This window comes from Centrocercus urophasianus, unplaced genomic scaffold (assembly GCF_019232065.1).
Source record: "Centrocercus urophasianus isolate 14NV4802_14NV808 unplaced genomic scaffold, USGS_Curo_1.0 seq_15, whole genome shotgun sequence".
Taxonomy (NCBI): Eukaryota; Metazoa; Chordata; class Aves; order Galliformes; family Phasianidae; genus Centrocercus; species Centrocercus urophasianus.
In genome coordinates, this window is record NW_024884697.1 from 202,571 (window position 1) to 219,096 (window position 16,526).

Sequence of the window (16,526 nt, forward strand, 5' to 3'; positions counted from 1 at the left end):
TCTTCCCAGCCACTCTTTCATTTTCACTTGCAAGCCAGGTATAGTGAACCATAGAAAGGGAAAAGAAGCAGAGGGCATTTTTCACCTGGGCTTCCAGGAGCTGCTGCCAAAGCAGATTCACCCATGGCCTTCAACTGTATGTTGGGAAGGAAGAAGCAGACAAGAGTGAGCTGTGAATGTTTCCTCACTGAAATATGGGAGGTGGTTTAATCCAGTTTGACAGGGATGTGAAGGTGGGGAAGCTTTAGGGAAAAGTTCCTGTTGGCTTTCAATGCCAAAGTCCTTATGGCCACAACTGAACCATCTCATCTCCCCTGACTCCTCTAAAGCTCAGCTCTGTGAGGTTTGGCAGGATGCACTTTTTAACCCTAAGTGATTGGAGACATAATGAATCAGAGCAAATGGTCACTATAGAACTCAGTAAGAAAGGCACTTAGGACTCCGTGCAGATTAAAATCTCTCTCATTGGTGAGAATATGAGAAGGAAACAGGAACAGCATAAATAAACATCAGATGAACTTCAGTGCAAATGGGTCCGTGCCACAGCTAGAACTTCTTCTGATAGAATCATAGAATATGGTAAGTTGGAGGGACCCACAAGGATCAGAGGATCCAACTGGGGCCAACCAAAAATCACATCATAAAGGAATCATAGATGCTGCACAGTTCAGGAATCCCAACATGTGAAGGGACATTAACGTTGTCTATTCCATCCCCTCTTTTTTCTTCTCATACTGTCACCAATAAGAGGCACAATTTGCCTCTGATCAATATTTTATGGAGTTTAAGCACTTGCACAACTGGAGCACAGCCAGCTGTGTGTTTGTAGCTGTGAATTTACAACCCTGAATCTACAGGAAGTGTCAGAAGTGACAAAGCAACCAGAAGCAGCAAAGCCAACCATACCCCATTGTCCAGCAGATGTAACTGCTGTGTACCTCAGGGATTTGACTCTTGAAGTCAAAAGGAGATGTGAAGATCACACTGGGAACAGAAAGACCTCAGTGTGCTGGAAAACACTTAACTTAGCAATGATGGAGGGGAAATAGTCTGTTAAAGCAAAGATGAACCTCAATATCTTCAGGAGCCCAAGAAGCAGTGTATCTGTATTGAAGTTGGACAGGGACTGTTTTTTCTGCCATGGGGGATAAAGGCAGGCACATGACAGCTGGTGTCTTTTGTGATTATCATTCCAGCAGTGTGGGACTTAGCTTCTGCTTTCCAATAAGATTCCTTTGCAGTAATGATACTTGCAATGCACAGACAATTCAATAAAATAATCTCATCTGACACAGTCACAGCCAAAGAAGAGGTCAGCTGGTGTATATAAGCTTTCCTCCCCAAACGTTTTACAATACTTACCAAGTCCCTTTTCCTTAGATTTTCTAGCAGCTGATCCATTTTATCTTGATCCTTATTGGATATTTCCACTTCATACAGACTGAAGTAAACGCCCTGAAAGCAAACTGCAGATAAAAGAGAGAGAACTTGATACAAGAGCAAAACAAAACAGTGCTCCCATAGCAGGGGGATGGATGTGAAACTGATGGCAATACTGATTTGGGGGGGTTGTTTTTCTTCAAATGCTGTGATCAAGATTTCCTAAGCTGGTCTATATAGTTATGTTATAGTGAGTTTCCTCTTCAGCTCATGCTTCAGAGGAGATGTTTCCTGTCTTATCTGTGTAGCTAACAAAAACAGTTTAACTGGTGCTGCTGTGTGCTTCAATATATACAGGAAGCCTTTTGGAGGTAAAGATCTCATTCTAAAGTGCTGCTGCAGTTCGTCCTTATTCTGTCTGCACTCTCATCCCAAGGGGAGTTTAACAAAAGCAAGTTCTCAGTCTCACCCCACTCCTTTATGAATCTCACAGCAAAATTCTTCAGCTCAAATGAGTGTTTCCTCTCTTTCATCAACCAATTGTAAGAATGTAGCTCCAAGGCAGCTTAATCAAGCACTGCTGTGGCCTCCCCTACTTCTGCTTCCTCCCATGTCCTGGCACTGCCCTCTGTGTAGATCTGCACTGTAAGCTGAATGCTAGACCTCAAAGGAGCCTCATCAGTTCCATGATCAGGCTCACACAGGTGATACACTCACTGGAGGAAGCACTGCAGCAGCCTACGTTTATTTTGGTGCAAGATACCAGGAAAATTCACATGGATATTCTGCAAATCATATCAGAGCTCTCAGTGTGCAACCTGCAATATCACCTCCTACAGGGAGGTGATTGTCCCTCTCTACAGGGAGGTGATTGTCCCTCTCTACTCGGCTCTTGTGAGGCCCCATCTGGAGTACTGTGTCCAGGTGTGGAGCCCTCAGTACAAGAAAGACATAGAGATTTTGGAAAGGGTCCAGAGGAGGGCGACTGAGATGATCAGGGGCTGGAGCACCTCCCCTATGAGGACAGGCTGAGGGAGTTGGGCTTGTTCAGCCTGGAGAAGAGAAGGCTGCGGGGTGACCTCATTGCAGCCTATCAATACCTGAAGGGAACCTACACCCACGAGGGGAGTAAACTCTTCAAAAGGGCTGACAACAGCAGGACTAGGGGAAATGGATCCAAGTTGAAGGAGGGAAGATTTAGGTTGGATGTTAGGGGGAAGTTCTTTACAAGGAGAGTGGTTAGGCCCTGGAACGGGCTGCCCAGGGAGGTTGTGGATGCCCCGTCCTTGGATGTGTTCAAGGCCAGGTTGGACGGGGTCCTGGGCAACCTGATCTGAATGTGGATGTTTGGTGGCCCTGCCAGGCAGGGGAGTTGGAACTACATGATCCTTGAGGTCCCTTCCAACCCAGGTGATTCTGTGATTGCTGCTGGTTATGTCTGTGAATATCTGTGTCAGTAACTGTGTGCCTGCTGCAGTCACAGCCACTCACAGCCAATCAGGAGCTCAACTCTCAAGAGCTGAGAGTTGCCAGGATCATCGAAACCTCAACCCAAAAAGCAAACAGCACATGAATCATACAGATGCAGGTACAGGCAACCTCCTTTTGTGCCCTCTGCCAAGCAGAGCAAAGTGCTTCACTACAGACACCACACCACAGTGGCAGGTTTTTACACTCACCTTCATTCTCAATGTAATTCCTTTTCCCAAATGCAGCTTCTGGAAGCTTTTTCTTCAAGTCAGACAAACCCATGACATGGTTAATGTCCAGGTTGTGAGGGCTATGGGGAGAAAGGAGCAGAGGGTCAGAACACATGCATAAAAGGCTCTCAGGATTAGCCACAGCAAAAATCCCAGGTGGCCCCATCACTAAGAACCAGAGAAAGCAGCTCTGGAGAAGCTGGAGATGCAGCTTGCTTAGCATTTAGCTGGTTGGAAGATCTTGCCTGAAAACTCCTCCAAACACTGATGATTCTGTTACTGGCTGTTTCAAGTTGCTGACTGCTGGTTAACCTCTGACTACTGAAGATTTTTAGTATTTCATTTTTTTTTTGAACGTTAGTTGCCTCAATACTTGGTTTATTTTCCAATCTGTAAACATAAGTGGCTGACTGTATCTGCACTGTCAGAAAGCCCATTTCTCACAGGGCAAGCAAGTCCCACACAGGGATTATTCTTTTAGAATAAACATCCCCAAATGGTCTACATAGCAAAGCACTGACAAAATGTAACTGTTTCCAGCTGTAGTACAGGGCCTGATCTTGTGTCCTCCTCCAGCTGCTACTGTGACACTGCTGGCTGCCCAACACCCCTTCCTGACACTGAGAATTCCCTCTACATATATGTGTGTGGGTTCAAGGAGTTGCTGATCAACAAAGGGATAAAGCAGGAGACACAAAATTGGCTTTTGCTGCCTCATGGATGCTGGAAGTCAACCAACCTGTCTGCTAAGAACCCAAAGGTGATCCCAAAATCATCACCAAAAGTGGCTGCAATGCTCTGCAGAAAGAAAAGGAAATGGCAACTTACAGCTGTGCTGGAATTGTGGAGCTGTATGGGGTCTTTAGGGCAATGTTGCACAAGAGCTGGCCCTGGATGGAGAGCTGCCCCCTCCATGGGCAGTACAGTCCTAAAGGCAGAAGGGAGAATGTCTTAGGGAAAGGAAGAGAGGAGAGCAAACAGAACGATTCATTTATGAAAATAAAACAACAGTGATCAGATGCTCTTACCTTTGTGGTTAGGTTCAGGTCTAGAGAAAAGGGAGAAAAAGAGGAATATTTAGCAACAAGGAAGGGAAAACAGCCCACAAAAGCAATGCAGTACTTCAGAATAACAGCAAGCTGCTTACAGGCTCTCTCTAGCCAAGATGGGCATTTCCTTTGGCTCCCTGTACTGGCAGGCAATGACTATGTATGGGCAGATCTGCCTGGGGCGCTCAGCAGTGCTGCCCTCGGACACTTCATACACGTAGTACTGGGGTGAGAAGGGAGAGAGAGAAGAAAATAAACGTTAAGGAATGAGCAAGGCACCTCAGCCAGCACTGCTTTTCCCTGCTGCCCCAAACCCCATACCTGGTTCTGTTCAAAGGCTTGGCAGGGGCTGCTCTTTGATGACATGATGCTCGTGCTCATGGCAACGTGACAATCATAGCCAGGAGATGGGCAGGTGTAGCTGGTTGTGTAATTCTCAGATACCACCTTGACCTTTCCCTGTGTGAAAAAAGTAAACAAGCCTCTGACATATAAAAACCCACGTAAGTGTTTGCAGAAATATGTTTTAAAAGAATCCCTGATCGCTTTTTTCCCCAAAGAAAACTGCTACTGGCAGCCAGATTCTCCCTACTGTGAGGGGTTTGAAAGCATTTGAATCTTCACAAATAGGAGGACTCCTCTGAGCTTGTCATAGCAGACAATAGGAGTAATGTGTTGTCATTGCAGGAGCTCAAGGGAAAAGGAGGGAGGAGCCATACCCCAGTCCCATGGAAGAAGAGAATGGAGCTATGATCTGAACCACCCTAAGAGGTGTTCAAGGCCAGATTGGATGGGGGCCTGGGCAGCCTGGTCTGGTATTAAATGGGGAGCTTGGCGGCCCTACATATGGCAGGGGAGTTGGAGATTCGTGATCCTTGAGGTCCTTTCCAACCCTGGCCACACTGTGATCCTAAGGCTTCTGCCTTGAACCCCTTGAAAAATACATAACAGTCCAGGGAAAGAAGTGAAAAAACCCTATTGGGAATTTGGAAGGTCCTCTGCATCCCTGCAAACCATCAGCCAAAAGCAGTGTGATACCTTGCTTTCTAATCTGACACATCCCACGGTCAAAAATCCCCAACAGCTCTCAACAGAGCTGATTTTGCACCCTGCCTCATCACACTTACAAGCATCAATGCATCCTTAAAAACTGCCCGCATTGTACAGTAATTTCCAAAAATTATTCCATGGATTTTACCTTGATTAGCTTACAAATGACAATAAAGCCTGATTTTCCATGATACCAAGGTCTCGGATGAAGGCAGTCTGCATACTTGGAAATATACACCCCTGCAAAGACAAAGCAATGCAAGATTACAGGAATGGTCTGTTTTTCCTGCAACACACGACAGTGCATGAAAATGGATTAAGCAAAGACTTGTCTCTTCCAGGGGAGTGTGACAAAATCTCTACAAAGAGACATACTGTCATATCTCAGTCAATCAGGACTAAGATATATGCACAGGTAAATAACCACTTCCAGTCTTGCTTGGTTTGGCCCTCACTGCTATGGACAATTCCAAAATTTGGTGCCTTGGCCTGCAAAGATTTCCAGGACAAGCACTGAGAGACTTTCTGCTCCTGGCAGAAGGATTTCTTTGAATAACGTGGTCTGCACTGTGTGCCTTGAGACCTCAGGCCTTTGGGCAAGGAACAGACACAGGCTGTGAAGGGCTTTGGCACAACACAATCTGCTCTAGTTATTAACAGAACTGTTGGCAAAAAAGCTCAGCAAGTGGACTTTTTAGAGCAGATGGAGGGTTGCCAAAAAGTCATGTTGGTGGATATGAGTGTTTATTAGCAAAGGAGAAAAAATCTGAATTGCAGAGGAGAGATAATACATGTTCTGGAGTATATCCCATCCTCATCTTGTTGAAGGAGTAAAAGGAAGACCCTGCTGCTTCTCTGATCCAAACAAGTGTCGTTTACCTGGTAAGTAACAAGCAGTTCCCACTGAGTAAATAGAAAGGCAACACTGAGGGTTTATCTGGGCTTGTGCTTTTAAATGAGGCAGTGCTCCCAGAGCAGTGAGCTAAATGGAAATCTTACCTTTTGCTGGGTCACCAAGCATGGAAATGGAACTGCTGTTCACACGGAGGCCAGTCTGACACACCTCTTTTGCCTTCAAAAGAAGAAACAGCCTGTTTTGCTGTCTGTTTTCAAAGGTAAAGGACACAGCAACCAAATCTATAGTGCAACAGCCAGCAGTAAAACTAATGCTAGCAGTAGGCAAACATTTACGTGCTGAACTTCAATTAGAGATCACTACAGACCCAAAACTCCTGCAGCACGAACACGACTAAACGAGCTGAAATCAACGAGAAGAAAACGTGTTGCTTTGGGTGCTAAACAATGAGTTGTACTTCTCAAGGATTGCTGCTCTATGGAAAGAGAAGGATTTTCTACATTTGCAGGGTAGAGAAAATTCTTTAGAAAGCGTGGAAGAATTTCAACTCCTCCAGAAACCAACGCAAGCATTTCAAAGTCCAGCCTTATCTGCACAGGAAATTTGTTGAAAGATAACTGCAACGGGCCGGCATGAATGCAAACAACACCTTTCACTCCACGCTCACACCTGCTGGGGCACAATAACTTCCTTGGGAGTGTCTCAACAGTACTGATTTCATTCACTTTCAAAGTGGATTCATCAAAGCATGCGAAGACCAAATGCACGCCGACCAAAGAGGGACAGTCTATTTGAACTCTTCGTGGGTGAGAAATTAAAACAAACCTTAAATTGTACATGCATATGGCACTTGAGGACATGGTTCAGAGGGCAGGTTGGTGATGTGGTGATGGTTAGATTAGATGGTCTTAATGGCCTTTCCCAACCTTAATGATTCTAGGATTCTCTATGGGACAACGCTCACTCCCAAACTTAGACTGAACGTGGTTCATTTTGATGCAGTTTGATCCAAATCAAACTAAACTGCATTCAGGCTACTCTCATTCTGAACAGAATTATCACTACAGGGCTTTACCATGGTGCCATTGAAGCGTGTGACAAATGAATTCTCCCTAGACTCCCTGAGTATCCTTGTGCAGGCAAACTCTTCGCACAAAAATCAAACACATCCTCTTGAGAAAACAGGCAGGAAAAATATTTCCCAGAAATGGTCAGGCTTTCTCTCTATGCAGATAGCAAAACCAAGGGAATTTGTTCAAAACCAGCTGGTAAATCCTGTCTTCAGTCTTCCTGTCTCTTCTAATTGTATGTGAAGGGTTTTATTTGCCTGTACTTGACTGTAAATCCACTGGAACAAAGGCAGATTCCTTACAGTTCTCTACAGAGGGCAAGGGAGACCTCAGACTGGAGCCAACTGGAGAGACCCAAATTAGGATCCATCTCTAGAACATCCCAGGAGCTACTTTCAGAATCTGCTTTGGACCATTTATGTAGCAGTACATAAGTGGGGTACAAAGAGCCAGGACCTTCTGTTAACAGAGCTGCTGGGCTTTGCTGGGAAGGAGCACACGTGTCAGCACTTGGCATCGACTTCCTAAGCTGAATAAACATTTGAGGTTACCTCTTCTTCGTTGTCAAACAGAAGAAATGCAAAGGTCTCCTCAAGCTCCTCTTGGCTGTATCCAGCTGCTTCCTTTGCTTGGACAAAAGCTTTGAGCTGCAGAAGACACAAGGACACTTTGTTCTACTCCATTTGCACCAGAACCAACAATTGAGCAGTGCAGGGAACGTGAGCACAGCGTGTCCCACATACCTCCCTCCAGCTGTGGTCACATCAGCTGATTGTCCAGCTCGTGTACCCACTCCCACCGTAAGTGCCCCAAACCACACAGCTGGGAATATCCAGCATTATTCCACTGTGCTCCTTTCACCACATTTTGTCAGGCTACTGGAGAGCTTTTTCCCTGAGCAACATGTGGGCTTGTCAAGCACCACATTTAGTGACCAGCTGTGGCCATCAGATGACAAACCATCTCAGCTATGGAACAGATACCAAGAGGGGGTGTTTGGAGAAAACTTTCTCCACTGACCAGGGAAGCCAAAACTGTTTGATTTGAGGGCAGATGTATCATGCAATTACAGCTCAGAGGGTTTGGCTCCAGCCAGATTATGTCACCTCTATTTCTTTTGTCTAACAAAGCAGCATGTGTTCCCAGTGCTGACAGCAGAGAACTGCAACCATGCTGCCTTTGCACTGTAATAAAAGAAGACATGGAAGGATAAGATTTTTGTAATGGTGTTCTACGATAAGAAAACAATGGTCTCGTCAGTGCTTTGGTTTATTTTGACTTTAGAACTCACAAGAAAGCCATCAGATGACTTAATTCCTCCCCTCCTTGTATTTTATCCAGCTCTGTAGTGACTTTCCTAGATGGTCCTGCATGGAGCTAGGAGTTTGAGTCCCTTCCAACTCAGGATATTCTAAGGCCTCCAAGCTCTATTTAATTCATGACAACAAGCAGGCCAGCCAGCTCCACGAGGATAGGCTTTCAGAAGGGAAAGCCTATTCCATGCCAAGAAAACTATAGGAAGGCATTTAAAAGTGGTTTCATAAATGCTGGAAAAAGGGAAACTTGGGGTTAAATCTAGTGCTTGCTTAGGCATGATGGCAGAAATACCACTGTGGGCATCTGCCTTGCTGTGAATCAGCAGAACTATGCATGATATGCAAAGCCATTAAAGCTCTCCTTCCAAGCATCAAACCAGCATTTCAACCTGTGCCTGAAGGCCTGCTCCAGGAGTCCTGCTGAATACTTGGCAATGCTGGATGAATTGACCTTTTGTTCCTAATCAGAATGGGAAGGAAGAAGAAGAAAGCAAAAGCTCTCCAGTTGCGAGCTGCAAATGGGGCACTACAATGTATGCAGGTGAGAAACACTGCCCTTTTCTGAGCTTCCAGCAACTCCCAGCTCTCCCAGCAGCCTTACCTCACTCAGAAAAACGTCATTTTCCACCAGAATTGCTTGGCTGTACCAAAAACCATCCTGAGATGTAGAGTCCAAGTAGGAATTCTGCAGCACCGAAACCGCTGTCTGCAAAAGGGAACTTGACTCTCTGAACTCCGGATACAAACCTGGTGAAAGAATCGTAGGATTATTACATTGGGAAAAGACCTCTAAGATGATCATAAGAAATGAAGCCAAAAAGCAGGTGCCAAATATTAATTCTGGACGTTCCCAGATATCAGCACAGGGCCTCAGCAGAGCTGGGTGGCAGCTTGGCTCATTTAACAACATCTCCACGGGGCTGATCCATCAGCTCTGCAGCACCCAAGGGAACTTTTTTAGCAGTTTCCCTCCAGGCACACAGCACTTTGTCTGAAAGCTAACTGCCCTCAGCCAGGAGGAACAGGAGCTCCCAGTTTGCCATCAAACCCTTCAAACTCTTCTTTTGCAACAGAAAAAAAGTAAAATTTTTCACAACTGCCAGAAGCAAAACCTGATGGTAAATTAACTTTATGATCTCTGAGCAAGTCAGAGTTTTCTCTTCTGCTGAGAAGTTACTGAGGTTTCCTGGTCTGTGATCAGATCAGCTTCTTAGGGCTATCAGTTTAACCCTAAAAGCTTTCAGGTCTTAAAGAACATGGTTCTCTCACTTCAGAGCCTCAATTGGCTGCTCTCCCAAAGCCCACATTCTCTCCACAAACCTCCCAAGGAAAGAAAAACTCCAGTAAAACACTTCCCAAGAGCCTCCCACCAACAGGAGATCCACATCCCAACCAACAAATCAAATACAGACGCGTAGACAAACGAAAGCACCGCAGTTTTTGTGCTCCTGAAGCTGTTCAAATCCAAATGTTAAATAAAACAGCCATGCAGAAATACAGGAAATCCTGGGTTTGGTCTCTATTGCACATTTAGAAGGCTTTATCACTGGTGATGATTCATGATCTACGGGATTTCAAACCTCAAGCTGATTTTGCAACACAGACGCATCAGAAAGGTTTATTTCTTACAAGCCCATTAACTTCAAACATAAAAAGCAATCACCTATGAGGAAAGAAACGTGGAAACTCCAAACCTGATGTAAAGAGCAAGTTTTGCATGCTGGTTCCCCTTTAAGAAGAACTTCACAGCCATTTTTGAAGATAAGTTCTCATTTTAGCTTCTGCAATGGAAAGGCCCCTGTTGCTTTGGCAATAAGATGGCATCAGCTGTTGCCCTGAAATCTCCTTGGGGTTTGACTCCTATTTTTAAAGGGTACATTTTGATCTGTTTCTTCATTTCCTCCTAACTCAGGGGAAAAAAGAAGACAGAAACACTGCCTATGTGATAAATCTTGCTATTTCTCTCAGCCTTTGCTCACTTTTTCCTCACTTGCCTTTTGCTTTGCTCTGTCACCTTCTTGCATCTTCAAGGCAGCAGTCAGGGCAGTCCAGCTCCTCCACGTGACGCAGATCAGGGAGTTATGTCCCAGCTCTGTTCAAAAACTTGAACAGAACACAATGTCCCCTTCTGCTTCCTGCCCTGAGCACCACAATAACACTCATGTCCACAGCCACGCAATGTTCTGCTCCTCCTACTTTGCAGCTCTACATCACTGACAAGTTTGGGAGGTTCTAACTCAAACAATTGCTCCTTCTGTTCCTTTCCAGTTCAGCTGCAGCGTAAAAACGAAAGTCCCCCAAAAAGTTGCCTCAGTCATACATGAACAGGAGAGATGGAACAGGCAGAGCGTTGCACTGAGTCCCACAGCTCACCTCGACCTCCGTGTCCCCTTTCAGATGTAAAGAGGCTCCTTCAGCTCTGCTCTTACAGAAAGACCAGCAAAACCCTGGCTGCATTGAGTGCAGCCCTCATGCTGAGGTTGGCAGGCACTGAGCAGGCTCTGAGCAGGGGAAAGTGAAAGTGCCTACCAGAAGCAAAAGTGAAAGTGCTGGCTTTCCCTCCCAGCAGCTTGGATGTGCCACCATCATCCCTTGGCATCTTAAGGGGAGAGGGGGATGATTTCTCACTGATGGTCAATGGGATGGATGAAGAATGGCTGGATAGACAAAGGATAGATGATGGAGATGATGGATAGACGTATAGATGGAGAAGCCCAGCATGGCTTGACACCAACAGAGCCCAAATGAACCCACACTGGATGTTATCCATGCCCAAAAAGGTCCTCAGGATAAAATTTCACAGTCCTGGTGATTTCCAGCCCAGAGAGAGCAGTCACCTTTGCAGTTCATAACGCACCCAGGAGTCCCACGCTGCTGTTCCTCTTCCAGATTCTGTGCTGGATGTCAGTCAGCAGGGCCAGCTGAGGCCAAGCAGCTCAGGCTCTGCAATTGCAGGATCCTCTTTCTGCTCATGCAAATGACCTCTGGATGGCCTCACCATGTGGAGACTTCCAAAGCCAGCCCAGGAGGAAAACCCACGCTTTTTGAACCACTTACCAGTACAGGCTTGTACTAGAAAACAAGGTTTTCTTTTCTTTTCTCTTTTCTTTAACCTTAATGTTTTAGTAGTGCTTGCTGCATGTATCTGAATGCTGTCATATCTCCAAAATCCACGTGGTCAATGCAGGCTGAACACGGTCACACTGCTCGCCTATGGGTGTGCATCCTGCTCCGCACAGCCCTTCCCCATCTCATCTCTTCCATTTTTGGGTTGCAGAGCCATCATTAGTGTGAGCTGTAACAGCAGGCTTTGCTCCCAGCATGGGTTGGGGCATCACATGCCACTTCACACCACTGGAAAGTCCACGTACTGCAAGGTGAAACTCCTTAAGACCACCCTCCTCCCACTGACATCCACTTGCTCTCTTCTTTTTTCATCTCCCACTCTGATTTTGCTGCTCACCTCCAGCACGTGGTAACTATTATGACAATTACATGAACTGTCCCTTTAAATCCTGCTCTAATTATAAAACACACATTATTACCTGCTTGATCAGCTCTTCACCTGCGAGCTTCTCTTAGCTACAGCCCGTGCAGCCCAACTTTCATAATGAACCTTGGTTCATCAGTGTTGCAGCACCACTACACAGGAGCCTCTTTACTCATTCAGTGTAAGCCCAAATTAAGGCAGACTATTTGCAAACTGATCAACCAAAGCAGACCCCAGAGACTGCAATGTGGTCCTGCTATGGAGGAGGTGTCCTGTGCCCACAAGGACCAGGTCCAGGCAGCGTGGGATGGTTAGCATGGCACTGAAGCAGGAAGTGATTTGGTTTATTTGAGCCTTTCAGGCTTTTCTTGTGTTTTAATGTGTGCTCTTCAAAGCTTTTCAATCTCAGAACACAATCTACTGCACCAGACAAGCACCCCGTTCCCACTGCTCCTGCTGCATCAGCCACATTTGCAGCTTTGCTGCTTCTTTTTCTTTCACTTTCTTGCTTTCTTCCTTCCTATTCCTCACACCCAAAGACAGCTACAACCTCACATTTCTAGGGTGGAAAGGTGGGGTTCCAATAACGTTCAGCATTTTCCAAAGGTAGCACCCACAGGATGCTACAAATGGGTTCCACAATCCCCTCAGATTTGTGGGGAAAAAAAATGAATCTATTAAACACTGAGATACCAGCTCTTCGTCAGGAAGTCCTCAAGCCACAAACCTTCACAGGCAGCACAAGCATTCGGGAGAAAGAAGAGAAAGAAACCACCTCTCTGCATTGTATGTTGTATTCTCAGAAGAAGAGTGGCTGGCATGCAAAAAGCCTTCCAACTATAGAGCTCTGCTATCTTTTGCAGGTTCCTGGTTTGATGTACCTAAAACACTCACAGTGGTTGCTGATAAGCTGGAAAAAAATAAAGAAAAAAAAACAAACAGGTGCTGGGCTGTATTTAAAATTCCCTCCAGGTACACAGGGAAATGCAATTATCCAGGTAGGCAATATTTACTTTATCACCTTTGAGGAGTAAGATGATGCAGGGCACCCACTCAGAAGAGACACCACTCTGCCCAGAGGATCAACAACCTTTCTGGAACTTGAATTTTTTTTTACTCTGGAGGGTGACAAGGCCTTTAGACAGGTCAGAGACATGGGAGTGCCCACTCTTGGATGGGCAAAGCCAGAGCTGCCCCATTCTGATGTTGGTGACAATCTTCTCAGAGCAGGAATCCTGCTCTGGAGAAACCTTCCAAGTACAATTTCTTTGATTTTTGAACCTCCTTCCTGTTACCTTCAGCTGCTCACATAATTGAAGATGTGGTTATTGCAGGCTTGCCCTCCTTCATTCATCACACAGTTGTTGCTGTCTTTCATCTTCACAGATGCTCCTCAAAGCTTCCTCTTTCTCCAGCTCTCCTCTTCTGTTGGGTTGCCACTTTGTGGAGCCACTCATCTGCAGGTGTCTGCGTTGACTCTTCCCAAATCCAGCACCATCATCACCACTTTAGCATTCAGACAACTAAGAAGTCCCTTTCTTTACAAAACCAGTAGCCACGAGACAATCAGACCCAATGCTGAGGGAGAGCTGTAAAAGTGTGCACAGCAACTTAAGACCCAAATGATGGCAAAGTAATGGCCTTTGCTACATGATGTTTCATCGTGTGCTTTCCATTTGGGAAAAGGGGAAAAAAAAAAAGGATTGTGGCTGGACAAATTGGGCAGGTCGTTGGGCAGACCTGCCTGAAAAGCTGTAGCTATACTCCTCCAATCAGTCCTTTTGTGCTTGAGAAAGCCTGAAACAGGGTTGAATCTGTTCTTCAGTTTGTTTGATGGCATTCCTTTTGCTCTCACTATAGAAGCTCTTCTTTCAGCGTTGACTTTCTTCCATTTTCTTGCTCTCCTTGACGCAGAGACAGAGCTCTACCACACATTCTCTGTGAACCCGTTGGCTTTGGAAATTACAAAGACACACTTACAGTTTCCAGCAGTAACAGAAATGAAGCCAAACAATCAGATCTACCCACACACATGCCAATTTTAGATAACCACAAGAACTATCAAATCGTTATCATCAGAAAGAAAAAAGCCAAACAATGCCAAAACAGTGCTCCTTCCCTTCACCTGCAGTTAAGCTATGAAGCAAATCACCAAATAACAGCAGAAGAGAAAATAAAAGAAACTATTTTTAATAGAGACAGGTTCAACATTCTGGATTACCACACAACTCCTCAAAGATCTGTGCCAATGAAGCTTGAAATCTGGCACGATGGTGCTCCACTCCTTGGACTATTTTTGTTGTCCTCCTCTGGGTGTGCCCCACCAGATCCATGTATTTTTCTACTGAGGACTCCACATGAGGACATGGTACTCCAGGTGAGGCCTCACCCTGCTGACCACACTTATTTTGATGCAGGCCAGGATATGGTTAGCAAAGCCAGTGTCAGAGCAAAGTAACACAATCCAGGGAATTCTGTCCATCCAGATTTCCCCCTATTGAGGAGTGCATACAAGTTTGGGGATGATCGAGAGGCAGAACTGTGCAAAACCAGTGCAGAAACACCCCTCTAATGTCAATTTTTCCATCTGTAATGCAGATTGATTCCCATCCCAACAAGGGTCCAAAATGGGAACAAAGGCCTCCCAGCCTCCATCCTGCACATAAACTGATGTTTGCATTTTCACATTCTGCTTTCCTGAAGGGCATCTGCATGGCTTCACCCAGCTCCCAAGGAGAGACCACAAAGCAACAACAACAAAATAAAGACCACACCCTTCCCAATTTTATCTTTACCAGAACACACAGTAACTGGGAAGCCTGGAATGGCCAATGCATTCCCAAGGAGAAATTAAAACAGTTTTGCTACAGTTTGGAAGACCTTGAGATAGGGCTGAGGGGGTCCAAAGGCATCAGAGTAGGGCTGAGGGGGTCTGAAGGAACTGGGGTGGCTGTCTGCAGGGGTGAGAGGGTCTGAAGGCCTTGGGATGATTGTCTATAGGACTGAGGGGGTCTGAAGGGCATGGGGTAGCTGTCTGAAAGGGTGAGAGGGTCTGAAGGGCTTGAGATGCCTGTCTGTAGAGGTGTAGGGGTCTGAAGGCCTTGGGATGATTGTCTATAGGACTGAGGGGGTCTGAAGGGCATGGGGTAGCTGTCTGAAAGGGTGAGGGGGTCTGAAGGGCTTGGGATGGCTGTCTGGAGGGGTGAAGGGGTCTGAAGGGCTTATGGTAGGGCTCAGTGGGTCTGAAGGACATGGCGTGGTTGTCTGTAAAGCCGAGGGAGTCTGAAGGGCACGAGGTGGCTGTCTGTAGGGGTGAAGGTATCTGAAAGCCTTGGGGTCGAGCTGAGGGGATCTGAAGGGCTTAGGGCGCTGCCTGTAGGGGTGAGGGGGACTGATGGACTTGGGGTAGGGCAGAGGGAATCTGAAGGGCTTGGGGTGGCTGTCTACAGGGGTGAGAGGGTCTGAAGTGTTTGGGGTAGGGCTGAGGGGGTCTGAAGGCCTTGAGATGGTCTCTGAAGGGGTGAGAGGGTCTGAAGGCCTTGGGGTGGCTACCTACAGGGCTAAGGAGGTCAGGAGGCCTTGGGGTAAGGCTGAGGGGGTCAGAAAGGATTGGGGTGGCTGTCTGTAGAGCTGAGGGGGTCTAAAAGCCTTGCATGGCTGCCTGTAGGGGTGATGGGTCTGAAGGCCTTGGGGTGGCTATGGTAGGGGTGAGAGGATCTGAAGGCCTTGGAGTAGGGTTGACAGGGTCTTGAGGTGGTTTTCTGTAGAGAGGAGGGGATCTGAAGGGCTTGGCTTAGGGCCGAGGGAGTCTGAAGGGCATGGGGGTGGTTGTCCGTAGATCCAAGGGAGTCTGAAGGCCTTGGAGCAGCTGCCTGTAGAGCTGAGGGGGCCTGAAGGCCTTGGGGTGGCTGCCTGTAGGGCCGAGGGCTGCTCCCATCCCTCATCCTAAGGGAAAAGGGAAACCTCTGAGGCGCACCCCGCTTCATAAGGGAGCACAGGGAGGCAAATCCACGCCCAACCCCCCCCGCCCCCCTTCCGCCAAATCCCCAGCAGGAAAAGACAGAGCCGGCGTTCCCCCGGTCCCCCCACCGCCTTGCTCACCCGCTCCCGGCCTTCGGGCCGCCTCGTCCCGCCGCTCTCCCATGCTCGGGGCTCTCTCCGTTCCGTTCCGCTCCGTCCCCTCACGCCATAACGCCCGCCCGGCCCTTCCCCGCGCGGCACCGCGGTCTCCGGGGCCGGGCGGGCCGAAAAGGGGGAATCAGGAGAAACGGGGAGGCATTGCGGGACCGCAGCACAACGCCGGCCCCCAGGAAGGGGAAGGCAACCCCGGGGAAGGAAGGGGAGGGCGGGCCGAGGGCGGGCGGCGGAGGGGTGAAAAAAACAGAAAGTGAAAACTGAACCGGAAAGACAGCGCGGCCGCGCCCGCGGCTTTCCTCTTCCCGCGGGTCAGCGCGGCGCGGCGGCGTTCGTCTGCCGTCCCTCAGCCCCTTCTTCCCTCCCAGATCTCAGCCCGCATTGCCGTCCTTCGGCCCTTCCCTCACAGATCTCAGCTCTCATTGCTGTCGCTCAGCCCCTTCTCTCACAGATCTCAGCCCTCAATCCCTTTCCTCAGCCC

The 16,526-nt window shown here is 47.3% G+C and overlaps 1 protein-coding gene across 1 annotated transcript in view; it reads right to left on the reverse strand.

Annotated features, from left to right (window-relative positions):
• Nucleotides 1–16,111, reverse strand: part of TASOR2 (transcription activation suppressor family member 2) — a 33,663-nt gene extending 17,552 nt beyond the window's left edge. The window contains exons 1-11 of the mRNA XM_042816404.1: nt 16,013–16,111; nt 9,023–9,168; nt 7,657–7,752; nt 6,179–6,251; nt 5,328–5,419; nt 4,451–4,588; nt 4,228–4,352; nt 4,109–4,128; nt 3,909–4,008; nt 3,060–3,160; nt 1,363–1,466 (exon numbers count right to left, since the gene is read on the reverse strand). Of these exons, the coding sequence (XP_042672338.1) occupies nt 1,363–1,466; nt 3,060–3,160; nt 3,909–4,008; nt 4,109–4,128; nt 4,228–4,352; nt 4,451–4,588; nt 5,328–5,419; nt 6,179–6,251; nt 7,657–7,752; nt 9,023–9,168; nt 16,013–16,055 (1,038 nt within the window). The 5' untranslated portion in view covers nt 16,056–16,111. The remainder of the gene's footprint in view (nt 1–1,362; nt 1,467–3,059; nt 3,161–3,908; nt 4,009–4,108; nt 4,129–4,227; nt 4,353–4,450; nt 4,589–5,327; nt 5,420–6,178; nt 6,252–7,656; nt 7,753–9,022; nt 9,169–16,012) is intronic.
• Nucleotides 16,112–16,526: the final 415 nt, after the last annotated feature.